This window comes from Mustelus asterias, chromosome 9 (assembly GCF_964213995.1).
Source record: "Mustelus asterias chromosome 9, sMusAst1.hap1.1, whole genome shotgun sequence".
Taxonomy (NCBI): Eukaryota; Metazoa; Chordata; class Chondrichthyes; order Carcharhiniformes; family Triakidae; genus Mustelus; species Mustelus asterias.
The window spans coordinates 130,367,570-130,391,193 of NC_135809.1; the positions used below are offsets into that span (position 1 = coordinate 130,367,570).

General features: G+C 45.2%; 1 protein-coding gene across 1 annotated transcript; it reads left to right on the forward strand.

Annotated features, from left to right (window-relative positions):
• The first annotated feature begins 2,479 nt into the window (after positions 1-2,479).
• Positions 2,480-10,350, forward strand: bdnf (brain-derived neurotrophic factor). Its single transcript, XM_078221322.1, has 2 exons — positions 2,480-2,730; positions 9,166-10,350. The coding sequence occupies exon 2, from the start codon at positions 9,187-9,189 to the stop codon at positions 9,934-9,936; it is 750 nt and encodes a 249-aa protein (XP_078077448.1). The 5' UTR covers positions 2,480-2,730; positions 9,166-9,186; the 3' UTR covers positions 9,937-10,350.
• Positions 10,351-23,624: the final 13,274 nt, after the last annotated feature.

Below are 23,624 nucleotides of genomic sequence, written 5' to 3' on the forward strand. Positions count from 1 at the left end.
TGTAATTCCCCTCGGATTTCTAATGATTGGGGTTATTTAGCACTGGTAGTTTCCTCTGTTGAAGGTCTGGTAGGGATCAAACTGTCCCAACACACACATCCTCAGTGAGATGGTGTGAATGAAACCTCAGCAAGGGGCGATTTCAGTTCATTGCAAGGTTCTGTTTGAACTCTGAGCCGGGGTGTTGTTTGAATGTTGAGTCAATGTAATTTCCCGCGCCATGTCCAACCCACCTGTTAAACCCCAGCAGCACCTCTCTGCCGCGATGCCACCAGCACCTTCCCACACACTTGCCTCTCTACGACTTTCCAGGATTTGGGATTCTCTTTAAGACAAAGCCCTGACGAAGAGTCGCCCAGACTGGAAACTTTGGCTCCATTCTCTCTCCGCATACTACTGTCAGACCCGCTGAGGTTTTCCAGCATTTTCTGGATTTTTTTTTGTTTTGGGGAATTCTCTCCCTCGCTCCCCATGTTGTTGTGGAGGGCAGCGACACTCTGCCACCTACAGGGTATCCAGACCAGGCTGCAGCCTGGGAGATGCCACTTTGAGGGTGACAGAAGTTCGGGCTGCCCTTTCTGTTGGAGGTTAACCATTCGCTGGCAGGATTTGGTTGGCGCGAGGGGGGGAGGAGCAGGGGGGACACAGAGAAGGAAAGGGGGAGTTTTCCGGGTGCCCCGTGGCCAATATTTAACCCTTCAACCGCCATCACGAGAATCATAGAATCCTTATAGTGCAGATGGAAGCCATTCGGCCCATCGAGTCTGCACTGACTACAATCCCACCCAGGCCCTATCCCCATAACCCCATGCATTTACCCTAGCTAGTCCCCCTGACACTAAGGGGCAATTTAGCATGGCCAATCCATCTAACCTGCACTTCTTTCGGAACGTGGGAGGAAACCGGAGCACCCGGAGGAAACCCACGCAGATACGGGGAGAACGTGCAAACTCCACACAGACAGTGACCCAAGCTGGGAACCAAACCCAGGTTCCACAGAAACCCTACAGTGCAGAAGGAGGCCATTCGGCCCATCGAGTCTGCACCGACTACAATCCCACCCAGGCCCTACCCCCACATATTTTACCCGCTAATCCCTCTAACCTACACATCCCAGGACTCTAAGGGGCAATTTTTAACCTGGCCAATCAACCTAACCCGCACATCTTTGGACTGTGGGAGGAAACCGGAGCACCCGGAGGAAACCCACGCAGACACGAGGAGAATGTGCAAACTCCACACAGACAGTGACCCGAGCCGGGAATCGAACCCGGGACCCTGGAGCTGTGAAGCAACAGTGCTAACCACTGGGTTAGTGCTACAGTGCTACCGTACCGTTCCTGGCGCTATGAGGCAGCAGCGCTAACCACTGGGCTACCCTGCTTCCGCCCTCCCCTTCCCCCCCTCCCCCCCCAACCAGCTTGCTGTGAGCCCAGTCCCACATTTACAGCAGTGATTGTGGCACTCCACTGGCTGCAGGGGCTCGCCCGAGGACGCGGGAGGCGCTACTCAAATGGAAGTGTTTCCTCTCTCAGGTTTGTTCTGCTGTTTCTTGGGCTGACAGGCGCCACGCCTGGACTGGATCTGCTGCTGCCCTGTGGCAGGCTGTTAGGGCAGTGTGGCTGGCCTCTGTCAATCCCACAGTCACCCCTATTGTCACAAGATGTGCCGTGTGGCTGGCCATCAGTGATGGGGGGAGAGTGGGGAAGAGGGGAGAGTGGGGATGGGGTGAGTGGGGATGGGGGAATGGGGATGGAGGGAGTGAGGATGGAGGGAGTGGGGATGGTGAGGGGGTAGGGAGGAGGGCACATCCTGACTGGAGTGCCCTGGATGGCAAGGTACAGGATCCGCTGAACCGCGGCTGCATTGAGATGGCGGGTTTGCAGCGAATTCAGCGCCTTCATGGTTAATGGAGACCCAACTCTGCAAAGTTTACATAGCGACAAACAGCCAAACCAAATGAAAGAGAGGGAGAGAGAGAGAGAGAGAAGCGGGAGGGACCCAGCAGGGGGAGAAAGTTCATTAACTGCGGGATCAAACATTCAATGAGTTATTTCATGCTATATGACTTCCTCTGAAATTTTTTTTAAAATGACAAGTGCCCAAGTTGGAAAGAGATCTGTGTTAAGTTGAGCAACAAGAGAGGGGGGAATGCTGTATATCGGAGAGTAAGTGATTACCTTAGCAAAGTGATATTAATTAGGAATGAGGATCTTTCTGGGCGGAAGGGAATCAGTAATAAACTTTGCTGTTGAATAATGGGGCTAAATAAAAGCACAGAAATAAGCAATCCGATGGGAGGGCGGTGGGTTTGGGGGGGGGGGGGTTAAAATACAAACAAGAATCACGTGAACGGGACATGAGCACGTCACCGGCTTCTGTTTAGCATATTCTGGGATTTCCCAGCCCCGTCTGGAGACACTAATAAATTGTCAGGCAGATCCTGCTCCACTGCTCTGCACTCCCCGAGCATGTACAGTCAGAGAGCGAGAGGCAGCAGCTCACCATTGGAATATCAAATGCAGTTACTGTATGAGTGTGGTATTACTCTCCACGTCCACCCACCATGTAGTTTCCGCCATCAATAATTTACCATCCGCAGAAGAGAAGGAATCCTTTCGGCGGGGGCAGGAGGAGAGAGAGACAGACAGACAGACAGACAGACAGAGAGTGCCGGCAAGTTCCAAATGAAAGTGTGTTGATGCTTCCTCCGAACCCTGACACAAGACGGTGGGTTGTTACACACTCACTCCACTCACTCACGATTTCGATATTTCAGGATGTGGAACGAACATTAAAGTGGATTCCCACCCCCCCCCCCCCCCCCTCGCGGAGTTGTAGCATGAACTCCCGGGACTTCTGTCACAAAATTGGGTGACTGTAAATCTATCATCGGCGCTCATTAATAAGCAATGTGCTTATTAAGCTGATTGAATTGTAAAGTGGCAGGGGTCAGTGTGGTCGATGTAGACCAAGTGCTTTTAGTCCAAATCCAATCCTGGAGACAAGGAAAATGTAAATGTTGTTCTCCAATTTGAACGCAATTGGCTGAATCGAGCAACTATTATTCCAAATAGCAGCGATATCCGAGTTTCCGGAGCGGTCAGTTTAATCAGCAGCTTTTTAGAGGGTGTGTGTGTGTGAAAATTAATTTAACAATCTGGAGAAGCCAATCCTTCTAAAAACAAAGATGTTGTCCGGGTTATTTCTTTGAACTTTGGAGTTAGAATTTATACCGAGGGCTTTTTGCCCCCAGTGTGAAAAATGATGGTGTTTTGAAATCATACTGAGGGGGGAGAGAGAGAAGGGGAAAGAGAGAGGTGGGGAGACAGGGGAGGGAGAGAGAAGGTGAGAGGGAGAGAGAGAGAGAGAGGGGCGAGGGGGAGAAAGGGAGAGAGAGAGGGGAGGGGGAGAAAGGGAGAGAGAGAGGGAGGGGGAGAAAGAAAGGGAGGGAGAGGGAGAGAAAGGGGGGAGCGAGAGAAAGAAAGGGGAGAGTGGAGAAGAGAGAGGCTCATGTCACTTATAGGTGATGTCAAGACCCAAGTCATCCCCTATTGTCAAGTGTCCAGATCACGCAGTCTGCAGGAACATGCAGTGTGGAGGGGGCTGTAAAACACACGCTCACTCTCTCACTCACTCACTCTCTCACTCACACACAGAGAGCTGAGCCTTGCAGCAAATAACTTGGAGATCTCATAAAGATTTAATGAGAAACTGGAGCCGTGGCCGCGCAGGCGATCAGTCAGAGCGCCGGGGCAAAGAGAATGACAAGTCCACAAAGCTCCCTGTCCGCGGGCAGACCTATTACTGCCCCCTTACCCAGCAAGATGTGAACTAAAGTTTCCATTGGGAACTCCATCGATTAACGCCTAGCAAAGCCCACACCTAAAGGATAATAGTTTGTAGTGCGTGAGGACTTCCCCACTTCCAGGCGATTGTAACTTAAGGTCAGTATTAATGGGTGATTATTTATTTACGGGGCAGCGGGGGAGGGGAAATCTAGCCCAACGGATGGTCACAATTGTAAGTCTGTGGATTTGTAAATTAATGTTTAACGTTACTGTGTAGATAGTGCACCGTGGAGAGTATTAATCCGCCCCGAAACTTTCGCTTCTAAACCTCAAGCGCCCTGTGTTTTTCGTTCGAGTTCAGTTGACATTGGGATATGCATGTGTCAGCTAGTTTGTGGCGTTTTGGAAAGCTTGTTTTTGAGGGTTTGCCGGGTTGCCTGGTCAGACTCGTTACCGTTTCAAAGAGTTTACACTAAACCTGAATTCATTTACTTATTTTTTTGCAACCAAGTCTACTGCGGGAGGTGTGCGTGTTAGAGCCCGCGACATCTCCCTGCTCCAGTTATGCGTGTAAAATAAGCGTCTGGGCGCAACTGATCGCAATTAATTAATCAGAAGAATGTAAAAATTCAGATATCATCTGGTGCAGAAGAGGCAAAGTGCGTGCAATAGTGGCACCAAGCGGCTGTTGCGAGCATGACAGCGTTTTGCATTTTGTGATCAAAAGTTTATTGTAACGAAAACAGAAAATGAGAAGCATCTTAAAAATACAGACCGGGAAAATCAAAAGCCTGAGAGGTTAGAGGACTTTAATTGGGGAGTCTGTTGAGATCAAGTTTAAAAGACCCTAATTTCACGCCTGTATTTTGTTTGTTTTTTATTTTTATTTTGGTTTTTGTTGACTGGGTTAGAGGGGGAAATGGCAACTTTCACCTGCGGCTGCGAAAGGCGGAAACACAGGTTAATGAGATTGCGTGCGGCACAGGGAAGGGGGGGTGGGGGGAGCAGGTGGATCATAAGCTCTTTATTTGACTATTGTTCTGTCGGAGCGAAAACAAAACAAACAGCCGGGTGAATGGGACTGGTTTTAACAAACAGCTCGGGAGTGGGGAGAGGAAACAAACATAACATTGTTAACAATAGACAGCGGGAGTCACCTGGACTGCTCCTCCGAACAGGGGGTTGAAACAGGGGCTCCTGGCCCCCTCTTGTTAACATGTCACGCAATGATAAGTTTTTTCCCTCTCGGGGAAGGTTGTGAATGTTACTGACCCGGTTTTACATTTAAAAAAGACTCGCTCCCATTGACGCAATTGTAGTTTGTCAGTGCGTTTGCGGAAAGAGGGCTCGCCGTCTGAAATGGAAATCATGTCTTTGTCCATTTGTCTAATGTACCCAGACACACACGGATGCGGGAGTAACGGCTATAACCGCGAGAGTGAGGGGGATTTACGCTTTATTTCTAACCAGTAATAACTGGGAGTTAGTCCCAGATGAACACAAACGCACTCTGACATTTTTCACGCTGAGTTCTGCTGCTAAATGTTACCTGATGACCATCTAGACACAGATAGAGGGAGAGAGAATGCCCCACCTGTAGAGGAAGAGACTTTCTAGGTCTGGTGGCGGGACTGGAGAACCTTGTTACCTGAAGCAGGCTGGGGTACAGAATTACACAGTGCTGATGACTGACCTGCCATTTTAACTCAAGCATAGGGGCTGTGTGTGTGTGTGGGGGGGGGGGGGGGCGGTGGGGGGGAGAGGGGTTGGGGGGGTAGACCTGGCACCAAAGACTGAGACTCGTCCCAATCGGGTTAACACATCCCTAGAACCCAGCATTCGGAGGGTCCGGATCTTCCAGGATCTGACAGGGGGCGAGTCACGCTCTGGCTCTCTGTTTCACCACATTCGCCTTTAACACACTCCTTCCCCGGAACCGAGAGGACAGATTGACACTAAAACCATTGGATGTTTTTCTTTGGAATTTCAGGAAAGAGGATGGCGTTAACAGTCTTATAAAAGGAAAGGGAGAGAGAGGAGGAGTTTAAGGTGATGATTCCAGTGTTTAGAATCTGGAAAGCTGATAGCCACTCGATGGGCTGAAGGGTCTGGAGGGAGGGGGGTTGGCATAGGAGGCCAGAGTGCGGGGAATGCAATGTTCTTGGAGGTTCAGAGAGAGAGCCGGGGGTGAGGGTTTGAACTTGGACGAGCCAGTGTATGTCAACTGGTGAGTGGCCAGGTCAGGGGCTCGGGCACAGAGTTTTCCAGCCCGCTGACCTTTCCTCTGGAGGGTCAGAGGCCAGCCAGGGCAACACTGCCAAGGTCAAGTGTGTCAGCATCAACCGCATGAGTGAGGGTCTTTGGGTGGCCTTTCGCTGCCAAGTTGCGGAGGTGGGAGGCAGGTGGCCTTGGTGGTGGTTGTGAGCCATGATGAGGAGTTGCCGGCGTTGGACTGGGGTAGGTACAGTGCCTGCACTCACCTGATGAAGGAGCAGCGCTCCTAAAGCTCGTGCTACCAAATAAACTGTTGGACTTTAACCTGGTGTTGTGAGGCTACTTACTGTCGTTGTGGGGGAAAGGATGGGGGGGAGGGGGGGGGGTGGGGGGTTACTAAAAGCTATTGTTTGTGAGTAAAGAGGCCTTTTTCCCTTCAATTGCGGAAAATAGTGGCTCATTCAGGGGGCTTCTTTCCCCGTCTATTCTCAACCTGTCCAGGTTCTCTGAGCTTAACCAAGCCCAGAATATCTCCACTGAGTGAGTGAGTTAGCCCAAAGGAAAGTCCCGCTGCTCAAACTGAGCACACACCTTCCTGGATTTCCAATACTATCCACCAGCCCAGCTGATTTTAAAAAAAAACCTCCTGTTTGGGAAGCAGGCGAGGAAGCGAATTGGAGGCATTTGCAATGATACAATGAGAAAACTCTCCTTTCACTGAGAGACGGGTTTTTTTTCCCGGCTGAAACACTGGGTGTCAGAGTTCTGTTAACTGCATCTTAATGAATAAAAATTCTGGTCACATCGTTTCCTGGATGCATTACCACGCGGTGATGAATCGCGGCTGCTTTACAGCTGTGTATAAAAGTTATCACGTGTTTTTTTAAAGTTTGGAGTTAATGAAGTTATGTTTATTGCACTAATTTGCTCCAGTGTTTTTATTGGCTGGCTATAATCCAGTAACAAATGCCCCGAGTGTAAAGACACATCCCAGTAAATCTAAGTGTCGTTTCTTTTCTTCCATTAACATGGCCGGATATTTTTCAGTGGAGTATTTATTTCGCTATATTTGCTGTGTTTTATTCATTGTACAATATTTTTAACTGTTGCACTGACGCCGCAGAATTCCCTTTAGCTGTCCGCAAGCAGCCCCGTTTGTGATTAACGATGTTAATAACTGCACAACTTTTGTGTTCCCGGCAAATGTTTGTGGCGTGTGAGGGATACAGAGCAAACTGACCGAGACTGTCAGCCCGAGCTCCTCATTTACTGTGTCCAGGACTTCACCTGCATTCCTCCTTCGCCAGTTGTGGCATTTTGTTTTAAGGGGTGCAGATGAATACACTGTTCTTCATCCCACCCACACACCCCGCCCCCCCCCCGCCCCCCCCCCCCCCCCCCGCCGCCTCTTTCATCTCCCCCAAAAAACTTTGCTACACTTCATCGCCACCAGACCCCAAAACACAAGTTACAAACTGAATGATCTGTGACTTCCGTCAATATTTGCAAGTCTTGAGATGTGCGGAGAATGGGCAGATAGCCCTTACCCAGCTGCCGCTCAATGGACCACTTAGCATTTCAAAAGTTGCAAAGAAAGTCTTTTTTATTAAATAGCATTTAGAACTTCATATAACCCCGACCTGATCCCGTTCTGTCCCCAAGTAACGTGTGGGTTAGGTGGATCGGCCATGATAAATTCGGAGGGTAAATGTGTGGGATTACGAGGACAGGACCTGGGTAGGATTGTGGTCGGTGTAGGCTCGATGGGCCAAATGGCCTCCTTCTGCACTGTAGATTCTAGAAACTCCATTTACTCCAGGGTTAGAAATGTGGCGAATGTGTTGCAAGGAATTACTTCTGGATTCGTGTTGGCTATTTGTAAAGGTTTCCAGAATATAGAGAAGGTTGAACTATATACACACAGCCTTGAAATAGACCTTCGCCTTCTTCAAGGTGTATTCAGGCTCTATAGCTTTCCGCCCTTTCAATTTTAATCTGATCGAAATGGTATTTTCGCTGCCAGGGTGTCTGTAATATTATTCCCCCCCCCCCTCCCCCTCCCTCTCCCCCCCATCCCTACTGAGGGGGAATTCAGCATGGCCAATCCATCTAACCAGCAACATTGACCGGCGGTTTCATTGGAGTGCATTGCAAAGAAAAGACCCCCAGTGTGACTTGTAATATTACCCCCCCCCCTCCTCCTTCCCCATCCCCCCCCCCCCCCACCTCCCCATCCCCCCGGGTTCTGATTGCCCAATTTGACTCCTTCCTTGCTGCCTTGTTGCAGTATTGTGGGAAATGTGGAGAATGATTCGGAGGGACTCACTCACACGTTGTTTACATGAATTAACTGAACCCTCCCCCCGGGACAGGGTGATGTCACCCAATATATTTGGAGTGACCTCAGTGAAATGTCTCACTCGCCGGCCAGGGACATATGAGTGCTCCCATTGGAAAGTTGGGTGAATGGGAGCTGTGTGAGTTAGTGAGTGGACCCAGACAGGCGAGAGGCGCTGTTTATTTATTTATTCAAGGTTTTTTTAAAAATGTATTTATTAGTGCCACAAGTAGGCTTGCATCAACACTGCAGTGAAGTTACTGTGAAAATCCCCTAGTCGCCACACTCCCGGCGCCTGTTCGGGTACACTGAGGGGAAATTCAGCATGGCCAATGCACCTAACCTGCAACATTGGAGCATTGACCGGCGGTTTCATTGGAGTACATTGCCAAATAAAAGACCCCAGTGTGACTTGTAAACTTGGACCCATTAGTAAATCAATTTTGTAATCCGAACCTTCTCTGGGAGAAATTACTTATTGTAAAAAGTTATTCTCTGGAGCTGGTAACATTGATTTGAGGTTTGTGCTTATTTTGGACAGAGTAGAATTCTGTTTTTTTTTGGTCACAACAGTATTTTGGTATTGTACATTAGGGACAAGTTTATAGTCATTATACACCCAGTCTGGGATTATATTACTCTTTAAGTGACCACAATGGGACTGAGATCTGGTTACTTGACACACTCACTCAATAGCATTCATGTCAACGGTTTGCAAGTTTTGAGAGTCTCTGTCTGGTGTCATAATCTTTCCAATAACAATATTCTTGGTGTGTTTCTCTCTCTCTCTCCTTCCCTTCTTGCCTCCCTCCCCCTTTACAGTCCCACCAGCTGCGGGGAGTAATGAGCATCCTGTTCCTTACTATGGTTATCTCATCCTTCGGTTGCCTAAACGCTGCCCCAATGAAAGAAGCTAGAGGCCGGGGCAACGGCGCCTCGCTCTACCCCGGGTTCCTGGATGGCGGAGGCCGGGGAGATGGATTGGGGGCTCTGGCCAACACGGTGGAACATGTACTGGAAGAACTCCTGGAGGTGGAGCCGGAGGCTCGGCCGAGTGACCGCGGAGGCGGTGGAGGTGCAGGAGGAGGAGGAGGAGGGGACAAGGAGGCGGATCTGTACTCCTCCCGGGTCATGCTGAGCGGCCAAGTGCCTTTGGAACCCCCTTTGCTCTTTTTGATGGAGGAGTACAGGAACTACTTGGAGACGGCCAATATGTCAGCGAGGGTCAGGCGCCACTCAGACCCGGCCAGAAGGGGAGAGCTAAGCGTGTGTGACAGTATTAGCCAGTGGGTAACTGCCGACAAGAAAAAGACAGCCGTGGACATGTCCGGCCAGACGGTCAGCGTCCTGGAAAAGATCCTGGTCCAGAACGGGCAGCTCAAGCAGTACTTTTACGAGACCAGATGCAACCCGAAAGGTTTCACCAACGAAGGTTGCAGAGGGATAGACAAGAAACACTGGAACTCCCAATGTAAAACTAGCCAATCTTATGTGCGAGCGCTCACCATTGATAGTAGGAAAAAAATTGGGTGGAGATTCATAAGGATAGACACTTCTTGCGTTTGCACATTAACCTTCAAGAGGGGGAGATAGTGAATGAGTGTATATAGATTTTATTGAGATTTGTATATATTACACACATCAGGATAAATTATTCCGTCGGAGAAAATTTTATGGACTGCATGTAAAAATGAAGTTTATACAGTGAAAAAAGTGGCTTTATGTCTATTTATTGAACATATCCATGACTCGAGAAGGAAACAAAAAAAATTTACTCGCTCACAAATTCAAACCGAAAACAATCCGCCTGTGTTCCATTTCTCACAATATCGTGGTTTGCTGGATGACGTTGCCAAGAACTGAAACGACAAGTTTAAAAAAAAATTATTGCATGCTGCTTCAGTTGTTCATTCAATAAGAATCTGTCCATCGGAAAGTCCAACTAAACAGTCCGTTTACATTAGACAGTAAGTGGTTATAATCCTCGGTAGTATTACATTTGTTGACTGCTTTACCTTCCACTGGTGGCATTGAAATTAAAAATGCAATCAAGGTGCTGACGTTAATCTTTACTAGTTTTTATTTAATTCCCTTGGGGATAGAATTGGAATGCTCAACTCTTTCTCGTGCGGGGAGATCGACGCCAGTGTGCGAGAGGGTTTGTTCATTACAGAAACAAACGAGCCCAGTGTTGCAACATGTTAAGAGTTGGCCCATTGAACCATAGCTGTGCGTCGATGCCCATTCATCTTGACAAAGGGGCCGTCGAGAGTGACAGCAAAAATCCTGCCCCTGCTGGAAATCTGAAATTGAGGCAGAAGATGCTGGAGGGCCCGTCTGGCAGCATCTGTGGGGAGAGAAACAGAGTTAGCTTTTGGGCTCCTTCAGTGCTGAAGGAGAGTAGAAAGGTAAAGGATTATATAGTTGGAGAGGAGTGGGGTGGAGAAGGCGGAGCAGAATGGAAGGTCAGGGATAGGTGGGAGCACATGAGAGATTGACAAGGATGCAATGGACACAAGGCGCAGAGAGTATTCATGGTAGTGTTAAAGACTAAAGAAGGTGCTAATAGTAGCATAAAGGGATGGTAGCACCTAATGGCAGAACAAGGGTCAGCACTTTGCTGGAAATAACTCAACCGAGCATCACTGGGAGGGTATGGTATATGCTGCCTTAAAATATGAAATGTATTTAAGGAATGTGTAGAAGGCTTTCACAACATGCACTTGCGTCGATACTAGGGAGATCAATCACACATAGAACTGGGGGAGAGCAATGAGTCATTCTAGGATTTAAGAAGAATGTACCCCATGAGGAAAGTGTTGGGAGGGGAGTATCTGCCTTTATCTTTTATCCCGCCCCCAACTACATCATTACACTTTCTGACAGAGGCGTGAGTTCATTTTTTTCCGTTATCAGTGGACTCCCTGCTAGTTATGAGAAAGACGAGTCCAAAGTACATTTATTGCATACCTTCCAACATTCGTGTCTGAACATACACTTACTTTCTTGGGCAATTTACTGCTATGTTTTCTCTCAAATGGAAAACATGACAACCAGCAATCTAAAACAGCACAGAGCCCCTAACCAGCCTGGCTATATATTACAGCAATGTCACCTGCCCATCTCTGCAAACTCACGTTAGATGATCTTTTCATGCAAGACAAAGTCGTGGTAATCAAAATAAGCTTTGTGGATTTGGAACGACAAGCATACTAATGCGTAATATAACATCAGACCGTAGGCATGAACCTCGGGGATTATTTACACAATATGATTCCCAGGTCTAGTATCACTATCAGTCTAAATGGTGAGGTGGCCCCTTACAGAGCCACATCGTCTAATGGAAATTGGGTTTAATTGGCTTGTTTATTTCTTGATTTTGATACCATTTTATTATGGCCTTAAATATTTGGTGTTCCAAAGGGGATCTTGGAATACAAGATACTTAAGAATGATCATTGGACTCGGATTAGAAAGACCAAATCATTATCAGTGCATGTAGCCCAAGTGTTAACCACAATGACACTGAGAATTTTAAAAGCAACTCAAAGGAAGTTACATTTTCTGTACATTTCGTTTTTTAAAAATCGATGCATTTGTTTTATTAAGTGGTAAGGACAATTCATACACTTTCATATTCCCAAGCCCTAACACGACAACAATAATTGATAAATGGCAACATCCCAACTGGAAGTACATTTGGCATTGCAGTTCTGTTCTGGCAGTTTACGTTGTAGGAATTGAAACAGGGCAAGGAAAAATCCCAACGTTACATTTGAAAATAGATATAATTCAGTTTCAAGCATGTTTTGCATCTGAAATAATCTGTTTTACTTCTCCACATGTGTAGAATGCAATGTTGGCATGCCGAGTTAGTGGGCTGTGTCAAAGCCGTGGTGGGATGCGAGTTTCTCTAGCATTTTCCGTCGCTGTTCTCAGCCACCCAGGTGAAGGTTTGAGCGGAGGGGATGCACCAAGTGGTGGCGAGATGCAGTCATTTCCGGGGAGTGTGGACAGACCCTTAATTTGAGTCGAACCAATGTAACGCTTGATCGCTGCTAAATGGCCAATTGGAGAATCACATTGTGATCAGTGTGGGATCAGGTTTCCTGCCCATCGCCTTCTTGAGGAAAGGTATCGGCACTTGAGAGAGGGTTCACAAAAAAAATCAGCAAAACACAACTGAAGGCACAGCTTTTTAGACGCATAAGGAAATAATCACTTATAAGTCGAAAAAAGTGGGTCATTCGCTCATCATCACTGAATACCTTTGTAATGTCCACACTTTAAAAAAAAGTTAACAGCGATTCCCTTCCTTTCCGCCAAAAGTTTGTTCAGCTTTTCAAAAATGTACTGTAAACTTTGTTCAATTAAATCATATCGCATCAAAATAGTATCAGTCATGCAATCATATGCGAGCCATAAACATTGAAATTCAACTACACAATACTAATAGCAGTCGAAATAATAAGACACCATCCAATTATTTTCAAATTAAATGTTCAAATTTGGTCTCTTTGATGTTTGAGCATCTTATTTTAAGCTAATGGTCTCTTTATTGCAATATAACATACATGTGTGTGATTCTATGTACATACAGACATATTGCAATAGAATGGATAGGAGTTAGGTTAAATGTTTGTTACAGTTAAGATATTTCACAGGAACCACTATAAAAATATTTAGATACAAAATATATAAAACTCTGAAAATGTTTTGCCTGATGTGAAAATAATTTGGAAATTTGCAAGCCCAGATTTATTCTATTTCTACTTAGATATCAGTAAAATGAAATTCTCAGAATAAAGTTGTTCCAAATTGCCATATTCCATTGATGACTATTGTAAAGACAACTCCATTCAAATATATGTAAATTGATCGTTGTTAAGAAAAATAATACAAATATTACATCAAACTCCAAAGTTAAATGATAAATAAATGATAAAAATACCCAACTGTTAACATTGCCTGTTATCAAGGAATGCTTCAGTGTAGAATGGTAGTAATATTTAATATAACTTACTACGCAGTGATAAATTATTTTGTATTTAAACATTGAAGTTTGACTGACTCTCTGGATGACCTGCTTTTCTACACATCAATCAAGTTTAAAGTTTTAAAGTCAGCGCTCAGCCTAACAGTTCTGTCGAACTCCAATCTCCTTGGAGTATTCACACCAGCATGCCAAGATAAACTCTAACATAACAGCACCACATCTACTCAATTGATAAGTGCGACTTTTTCGTTTAAATAATCATACACAAATAAAACAAACACTAATACAACTATATTTAATTAAATAAATACCAAGGAATTCTGATTTGGCAACTGTTTCCTTTCCCAATGTTCATATATTCTCGCTTGATGAAGGAGCAGCGCTCCGGAAGCTCGTGATTCCAATTAAACCTGTTGGACTTTAACCTGGTGTTGTGAGACTTCTTACTGTGCCCACCCCAGTCCAACGCCGGCATCTCCACATCATATATTCTGTTATTATTTCAAGTTTGCTTTTAATTTATTTTTGTTCGATTTCTTGCCTTCTCATTGTATGTCAAGAGTTAATTGCTAGTTTCTTTTTCAAAAGTGATATCTATATTAGTTACATTTCTAATATATACATCAAATGAACTGTGTGCCAATAAATTCCATTGCAGAATATCATTCCAATTAGAGTCACGGTACACAGTCACAAAACAACTGCTGTTGAAGAAATTGCTGCTCAAACACTTTGGGAAGTAACTTTGTATAACTGAGGAAAATACACTTGATACTATCCAAAATCTGACATTTTGAATCGCTGTCTTGCAGCAACATTGAGCATCTGACATACTTTTCACCGGAAACTGCAGAATATTCAGAAAAAAAAGTACACAATAAAATAATTGGGTTTATCAATATGATTCTGATGGTATACACAGGATAACATAACTTTGATTATGAACATGAGTTGCGGGAAGAACTGCTGTAATATTAAGCCAGGTTTTGCTCAGTGATCTGTGCTGAGTTAAGATTGCAATGAAACCACTGAACCTGATTCCAGCACCTTTAGCTGAAAGTGGAAGAACAGAGTTTGATTTCTGGATTGCTGTCCAATAATTCCTGCCTGAAAGTGCAAGTTGGGATGAGAATAGTATCCGGTTCACCAGTGACATTCACTTAGTCCAACATCAGCACTATGTTGTGCAAGAATAGATGTCTATTTTATCATTAATTGATAGAGTTTATACTTGATACCTTGGGACATTCAAATAACTTTCAATAATCAATAGAATACTTCACAATTGTTTAATCTAGATTAAAACCTCTGAAACATCACAAAGTATTGTCACGACTCCATTGTGCTCTCTGCCCAGTAACTGTAGTATGTTGTGAATTAAAAATAATTTAAAATACTAAGGGGTTGCTTCACTGTTTTATAAGTGCTCTAATTCTTTCTGAAAAAGATGTGAAACAAATAACTTTAAAAATACATTTCGACACGTGTCTGCATAGCAATTTCATATATTTCACGTGCTGATGTAACGGCAAGAAGCATGGAAGTTCTCTGTAATGGATGGTAATTATAAGCATCACATTTTATTCAGCATCTACACAAGTGACAAGGTGAAATAATTTTGGGGTAATTTTTCCCATTTCCTAACCTTCACTGAATACTTTGATTCCTGCTAAGAACCAGCTCCAGACGCCCTGATTACTCCTAAGTACACTCAACCAGTGATCTATTCCTCATGTGAGGGTAGGTGGGTTGTTCAATCACACAAGGCATGGCAGTGGGGTTCATTCCTTCCTTGCCTACCTGGCTGGTCTCCCTCTCTCTCTGTGGAACCATTGGTATTAAGATTTCTTCCTGCCACCCCCTACCAAGATCAACTAATCATCATCAAAAACTGAATCCGGAAGTTTCCATTCTGTCCAACTCAGGTACATGCTGCCTTCTCTGGATGACTGGAGATCTATGGATCTTCAAGGATCCAAAAAGATCCAAGAACATTACAAAGATCAAGGTTGAGAAAGGGTTATTCACTCTATAGAGGCTCATCCAGCTATCACCTTAAATATTAATAAGAGGACACATAGAAACATTGGATAACACAAGAATGCAGTGTGAACTTATGCATTCATAGAAGCCCTAAAGTGCAGAAGGAGGCTATTCAGCCCATCGAGTCTGTCCCGACTCTCCGAGACAGTGTCTTACCCAAATTCCCCCCCCCCCCCCCGCACCCCCCATCCTTGTAACACCACACATTCACCATGGCTAATCCATCTAACTTACATATCTTGGGACACCAAGGAGCAATGTAGCATGGCCAACCCACTTAACCTCAGATCTTTGGACTGTGGCACGAAACCGGAGCAGCCAGAGGAAACCCACGCAGACACGGGGAGAACGTGTAGACTCCACACAGACAGTGACCCAAGCCAGGAATTGAATCCGGGTCCCTGTGAGGCAGCAGTGCTAACCACTGTGTCACTGTGCTGTCCTATTCCAGATCACAAACTTTTCCGCCATTATATTTCCAACATTTGGATGGAATTCAGCAATTTTAAATTATATTTTGATCCTTTTTTCCTGTAACTTCACTCGGGATGTTCAACAGCATTCAGATTGAATTCAACCAAAACGCTCAACATTCAGTTTAGTTTTGAAGTGTTGTTAAAATTCCTGCGGGGGAACCATAAACAAAATCACCACAATCACTGCACGGCCGTCAAATGAAGAAATTATCAACAAGATTATCAACAACGGGCAGCACGGTGGCACAGTGGTTGGCACAGTGGCACAGTGGTTAGCATTGCTGCCTCACAGTGCCAGGGACCCGGATTCAATTCCAGCCTCAGGTCACTGTCTGTGTGGAGTCTGCACGTTCTCCTCGAGTCTGCTTTTCCTCTGGGTGCTCAGGTTTCCTCCCACAGTCCAAAAGATGTGCGGGTTAGGTCGATTGGCCATGATTAATTGCCCCTTAGTGTCAGGGAAAATATGTGGGGTTACGGGGATTGGACCTCGGTCGGATTGTTGTCGGTGCAGGGTCAATGGGCCAAATGGCCTCTTTCTGCACTGTAGATTCTATGATTCTATGATTCCACTTGTCGTAGCTATTACTTGAACATGAATAGAAATGCAAATTAAAGATTAGTTAACAGGCAAATGATACTTCAGATAAAAAGGTACATTTCACTTGAAATAATTGAAACAACAAAGATAGCTCTTATGCAGTCATAATCATTTGCATCACTCCCCACACAAATGTGGCTGTACATAGCTACACAGTTCCACAATACGTTGCTCTTTATTCATGCAGGGTAGGCCAGGTGTCCTCTCCCACAACAGCTTTCACCTTTGAGTTTCATGGTTATGATTAGGCAGCACGGTGACACAGTGGTTAGCACTGCTGCCTCACAGCGCCATGGACCCGGATTCGATTCCCGGCTTGGGTCACTGTCTGTGTGAAGTCTGCACATTCTCCCCGTGTCTGTGTGGGTTTCCTCCGGGTGCTCCGGTTTCCTTCTGAAAGACGTGCTGATTAGGTGCATTGGCCATACTAAATTCTCCCTCAGTGTACCTTAACAGGTGCCAGAATGTGGTGACTAGGGGATTTTCACAGCAACTTCATTGCAGTGTTAATATAAGCCTATTTGTGACATTAGTAAATAAAAAAAGGCAAGGCAAACTGTCTCTCCTTTGTGCACAACAGTCCTGATGGTGTAACTTTCTAGAATTCCTTTTCAAACAGGCAACCAATATTGCTTGGAAAAAAACACCAAACAGCATCTCTGAAGTATTCTCGCAGCTTTCTAGGTATTTGGCCAGCTTGTACAGTTCCCACCAAGAGCTCCTGTCTCCTTTTCTGCCAAACAGAAAAACTGAACTCTTCCTCAGAGAGATTTCCTTCATCTCTTCACAAGAATTCTCCATGTTCCTCTTTCCACCTCTGTCTGCTTTATGTTTGTGTCTGCATCTGTGAGCTGATCACCTTCACCCTCCAGCTCCTCTGCTTGTAGCTCTCCTTTACTCTGCACCTCACCTTTGTATCTGCCAACTACATGGCATCTTACTTAGCTTCTAACCTGCTGATACTACTTCCAGGTCAAACGGCGCAAGGTCACATCCACTCATATTTCTTATCATCTAAGAAAATTACAATAGGTCCCTTTGCAATCAACGCAAATTCCTCAAAGCCCTTTTCAAACATTCTTGAAAACAATTCCAGGTTCCAGAGAACTTCAAAGAAATTTCAAGAATTTTCAAACAGATTGCTCAGTCATGATACAGATTGTCACATTTTCAAACTTTCACAGCCAAAGACACCGCCCCCAATAAATATAATACTAGAATTCAGAAACAAAAAATATCACGGCTGTATGGGATTGAGATAAAAACCAACCGAAAGACAAACTAAATGGCCAGATGTTATTGTTAACAATTGACAACTGCGCTCAGAACTTTCACCTTTTGAGCATAGACTTGCATTCAATTCCTGTTAAAGGGAGTTCTTTTCAGGAAGGGACCCTAGAATCATAGAATCCTACAGTGCAGAAGGAGGCTATTCGGCCCATCGAGTCTGCACCCACCACAATCCCACCCAGGCCCTATCCCCATAGCCCCATGCATTTACCTGAGCTAGTCCTCCTGACACTAAGGGGCAGTTTAGCACGGCCAATCCACCTAACCTGCATATGTATGGACTGTGGGAGGAAACCGGAGCACCCGGAGGAAACCCATGCAAACACGGGAGAACGTGCAAACTCCACACAGACAGTGACCCGAGCCAGGAATCGAACCCGGGTCCCTGGCGCTGTGAGGCAGCAGTGCTAACCACTGTGCCACCGCACCGACCCCCTTCTAGGAATCTTATACGAGCAGGAGAATAGAGTGGTTCTCCAACTAATCGGTTTCCAGATTTCCATGCTTAGCTGTCCATATGTGGCCTCTGGGAAGTTGCTGTCTCATTCATTCCATGGTGACTGTACTAGCCTCACTGTAATTCTGAATGTAAAATCGGAGCCTCTGACAAGGACGCATTAACACAAAAGCTCTTTTAAGCGACACATAAACGTTCAGAGCAACATGGAAATGGTAGCTTGGTTTCAAAAATCAGCATTGAATGGACATTGTTGATGGTGGGATTGGCATCTGAGGAAAGATTGGGTCGACCCGGCCTGTATTCACTTGACTTTGGAAGAATGAGAGGAGATCTCACTGAAACTTGTAAAGTTCTGACAGAACTGGACAGACTGGATGACGGGATAATCTTTCCTCTGGCTCGGGGGGTCCAGAACAAGGCGTCACAGTCTCAGGATCGGCCATTTAGGAATGAAATGAGAAATGTCTTCACTCCGGGGTTGGTAATCCTGTGGAATTTTCTACAACAGTAGGCTGTAGAGGCCAAGTCACCGAATATAATTTAAGATGGAAATAGATTTCTAATCTTTAAAAGCATCAAGGGGAAGGGGGAGAGTGTGGGAGTTCAGCGTTGAGATAGAGGATCAGCCATGGTCACATAGAATGGCAAACAGGCTCAAATCAGCCACTCCTCCTATTTTCTATATTTCTATTCAGAATCCACATGGCTCATTTACTCAAGCTAATTCCTGTTATTTGAAAATCTTTCATGGGATGTGGATGTCAGTAGAAAGGCCAGTCATCCCTAGTTTCTCTTGAACTGAGTGGCTCGCAGGAACATTTCAGAGATCAGTCAAGAGTCAACCACATTGCTGTGGCTCTGGGGTCACATGGAGGACAGACAAGGTAAGGAACGGACAGCAGGTTTCCTTCCCTGAAGGACATGAATAAACCAGGTGTGTTTTTGCAACAATAGTTTCATGAGTGGCATTACTGAAACTAGGTGTTTAATTCGAAAGTTTGTTCATCAAATGTAAATGTTCTGGTGGGTTTTTAATCTATGTCCCCAGCATTAGCCAGGATCGCTGGATTGCTGGCCTAGTGACATTACCACTGTGCATCACCTGCCAACATGCAGATCAATCCAAAATTTAATGATCAATTTCCATGGTAGATAAAACTCCAAATAATTGAACAGAACAAATTGCACATTTTGTTTAAAGTTTATTTATTAATGTCATGGCTTACATGAACACTGCAACGAAGTTAAGAACATAAGAACTAGAAGCAGTTAGTATGAAAATCCCCGATTCGTCACACTCAGGCACCTGCTCGGGTACACTGAGGGAGAATTTAGCAATGGCCAATGCACCTAACCAGCACGTCTTTCGGACTGTGGGAGGAAAGCAGAGCATCCAGAGGAAACCCACGCAGACATGGGGAGAAAGTGCAGACTCCACACAGACACCCACCCAAGCTGGGAGTTTAACCCGAGTCCCTGACGCTGTGAGGCAGCAGTGCTAACCACTGTGCCACTGTGCTGCCCATTTTAGCCACTCTAAAACATAACCCTATGCCAAGTGTTTTAAGTCACTGTGTCTATCTGCTCTGGTAAAATGTAAGTTGTTACAAGAGAAATTTCTGTCCTTCAGTGGCACACAATTGGTTCCCCCTATATTGCAATACATTTTCTAAAGGATACTGCAGCCAATTTGAAATCTGTTTTTTTTTAGAAAGTAAAGTTTATTTATCAGTCACAAATAAGGCTTACATTAACACTGCAATGAAGTTACTGTGAAATTCCCCTAGTCGCCACATTCCGGCGCCTGTTCGGGGCAATACACCTAACCAGCACATCTTTCAGACTGTGGGAGGAAACCGGAGCACCCGGAGGAAACCCACGCAGACACGGGGAGAATGTGCAAACTCCACACAGACAGTGACCTAAGCCAGGAATTGAACACTGGTGCTGTGAGGCAGCTGTGCTAACCATTGTGCCACTGTGCCACCGTGCAGCCCTAAGACTTCCCAGAAAATTTGGCTCATAAACAAAACAGCTGTTTGTTGGTTTTGTGAATTAAGATTCTCTGGAAAGTTTTACAGTAAACTAGAAAGGGAAATGTGGCTGTAATTAAGTAACCTATTGAAGAATAGATTGCAGAGGAATACTAGAACGGTCTGCCACCTGGTGGTGAAACTTGCAGCTTCAGCCTGTATCTTCATCCAGCAGACTTGGCTTAGGGCACCTACGAGGTGGATGGTAATGTGTACAGAGCACAACATTAACAAGGCAAGACCCTCTCGAAAGTGACATTCACCCAATTATAAACGTTCATTGTCGCTTTCGTTATTGAAATAGTCCAAGGAACGAAAACTACAAGAAGAAAAAAATACCGCATATCAGGAAGTTGATTTATTATTGTCACATGTATTGGGAAACAGTGAAAAGTATTGTTTCTTGCGCGCTATACAGACAAAGCATACCATTCATAGAGTACATCGGGGAGAAGGAAAGGAGAGGGTGCAGTAGAAACAGAAATTGCTGGGAACACCCAGCAGGTCAGGCAGCTTTGAGGCTGAAAGAATTAACCTTTCAGTTCGATGACATTTCTGTTTTTATTCTGGGGAATTAAGAGATTCACTTGCCATTCTAGCTGTAGAGGAGGATGCTTAAATTAGGATCTGGGTTGAGCAACTAGTGTCAAAATCAAATGAAGCTGCACGATGCATTATGGATCATAAATTACCGCGACCCTGAGTGTGGCAAGGGAGTAGACCATGAAAAGTGGAGCTATCGCATCAGTGGCTCTTACTTTGGTGCTCATGTAGGCACGGTGGCAAAGTGGTTAGCACTGCTGTCTCACAGCGCCAGAGACCCAGGTTCAATTCCAGCTTCAGGTGACCACCTGTGTGGAGTTTGCATGTTCTCCTGGTGTCTGCGTGGGTTTCCTCCAGGTACTCCTGTTTGATTTGATTTATTATTGTCACATGTATTGGGATACAGTAAAAAGTGTTGTTTCTTGTGCGCTTTACAGACAAAGCATACCATTCATAGAGTATATAGGGGAGAAGGAAAGGAGAGGTTGCAGAATGTTGCGTTACAGTCATAGCTAAGGTGTAGAGAAACGTTAACTTAATGCAAGGTAAGTCCATTCAAAAGTCTGACAACAGCAGGGAAGAAGCTATTCTTGAGTCAGTTGGTATGTGACCTCAGACTTTTGTACTTTTTCCCAATAGAAGAAGGTGGAAGAGAGAATGTCTGGGGTACGTGGGGTCCTTAATTATGCTGGCTGCTTTTCCGAGGCAGTGGGAAGTGTAGACGGAGTCAATGGATGGGAGGCTGGTTTGCGTGACGGACTGGGCTTCGTTCACGACCCTTTGTAGTTTCTTGTGGTCTTGGGCAGAGCAGGAACCATACCAAGCTGTGATACAATCAGAAAGAATGCTTTCTATGGTGCATCTGTAAAGGTTGGTGAGAGTTATAGCTGACATGCCAAATTTCCTTAGTCTTCTGAGAAACTAGAGGTGTTGGTGGGCTTTCTTAACTATAATGTCAGCATGGGGGGACCAGGACAGGCTGTTGGTGATCTGGACACCTAAAAACTTGTAGCTCTTGACCCTTTCTACTTCGTCCCCATTGATGTAGACAGGGGCATGTTCTCCACTACACTTCCTAAAGTCGATGACAATCTCCTTCATTTTGTTGACATTGAGGGAGAGATTATTGTTGCCGCACCAGTTCACCAGATTCTCTATCTCATTCCTGTACTCTGTCTCGTCATTGTTTGAGATCCGACCCACTGCGGTGGTGTCATCAGCAAACTTGAAAATCGAGTTGGAGGGGAATATGTTTCCTCCGACAGTCCGAAAGGTGTGCTGGTTAGGTGTATTGGCCATGCTAAATTCTCCCTCAGTGTACCCGAACAGGGGCCGGAGTGTGGCGACACGGGGATTTTCACAGTAACTTCATTGCAGTGTTAATGTAAGCCTACTTGTGACACTAATCAATAAGCTTTAACTTTATATTTGGTCGTTTGAGAGTGTCGGACGAATTAGAAAGGGCGAAGGAACTTGGTGGAAGCATTTTACTGGAAAATTCAGGCGGAAATAGTATTGCTGGATTCCTCAGCTTGGGAAGGATTCCGCTCCATCCAATTGAAAATGGCCACAGCATTCACACAACGGCATGTAGAAAATGGAATGCCTCAAAACAAGCTAATCAAACCACCTCATACAATTGCCTCTTTTGCGTATTTAGATTCTCCTCAGTAACAGTTCCTTGGAGGCTGCCTTCTTGTACAGAGTCTGGGGTCTTGAGTTCAGCCTGCCAGACATCACACTCCAAACATCAATTCCGGCCTTGGGTCACTGTCTCTGCGGAGTCTGCACATTCTCCCCGTGTCTGCGTGGGTTTCCTCCAAATGCTCTGGTTTCCTCCCACATTCCAAAGATGTGCAGGTTAGGTGGATTGGCCATGCTAAATTGCTCCTTTGTGTCAGGGGATTAGTATGGTAAAAACGTGGTCTTATGGGGATAGGGCCTAGGTGGGATTGTTGTTAGTACAGGCTCGATGGGTCAAATGGCCTCCTTGTACACCGTAGGGATTCTATGATTCGATGTGAATACTCCAGAATCACACCTTTGTTTTAGAGAGGAAAGATATTCTTATAAACAAAGATACAAGGACGGTTACTTAAAGCTGTCTACTTTTAATCTGGAGCCTGAACTGACAAGAGTGTATAAAGTAAAAGATTTCCTGGCCAATCGATAAACTCTGGGTGATGTTAGACTTAAAGCTATTAGACTCTAGCTATAAGAAGGCAGATTAAGGTAAGCACAGCTCTCTCCATACAGCAGAGTAACAGGTGTGAAGTATACCATTTTTTAAAGTTTAAGTTTATTTATTAGCGTTACCAGTAGGCTTACATTTATACTGCAATGAAGTTACTGTGTAAATCCCTTACTATGTTAAAACAATTACATTACCACAATCATATAAGCTCTGCCCAAAGGCAGGTTCTCCATCTCTCTCTGACCCATGCCAGTCTTTTCATTTGCCAATAATTTCCTTCAATTTTCAAGCCATCCAACATTGATGTTCTCGTCCTCTTCTTCCTTGAATTCTGCCCTTGTCCTTGCCACCCCCACCGTAACATCTCTTACTAATCCTTTTCCTCTTAAAATCTGCCTTGCCCTGCCTCTCCCTTTTTCCCTAATCACATTCAGCAAATCTCTTTGCTCGTTCGTCCTACTCAACATTTCATTGTCTGTTATTTTCCCTGTCCCGCTGTCCCTGTCCATCCTTCTCCAAACCCACATTTCAACGCTCATTCGACAGTTGGTCTCCTCTTTCCTGAAAGGTCCAAGTCTCACACCTGTACGAAACGGCACTCCACATCAAACCCTTTACACGTCACCTCTTGAAGTTTATTCAACTTTC

Excerpts from the sequence above, each read along its gene's own strand:
- bdnf (XM_078221322.1), top strand. The coding sequence starts at position 9,187 with ATGAGCATCCTGTTCCTTACTATGGTTATCTCATCCTTCGGTTGCCTA.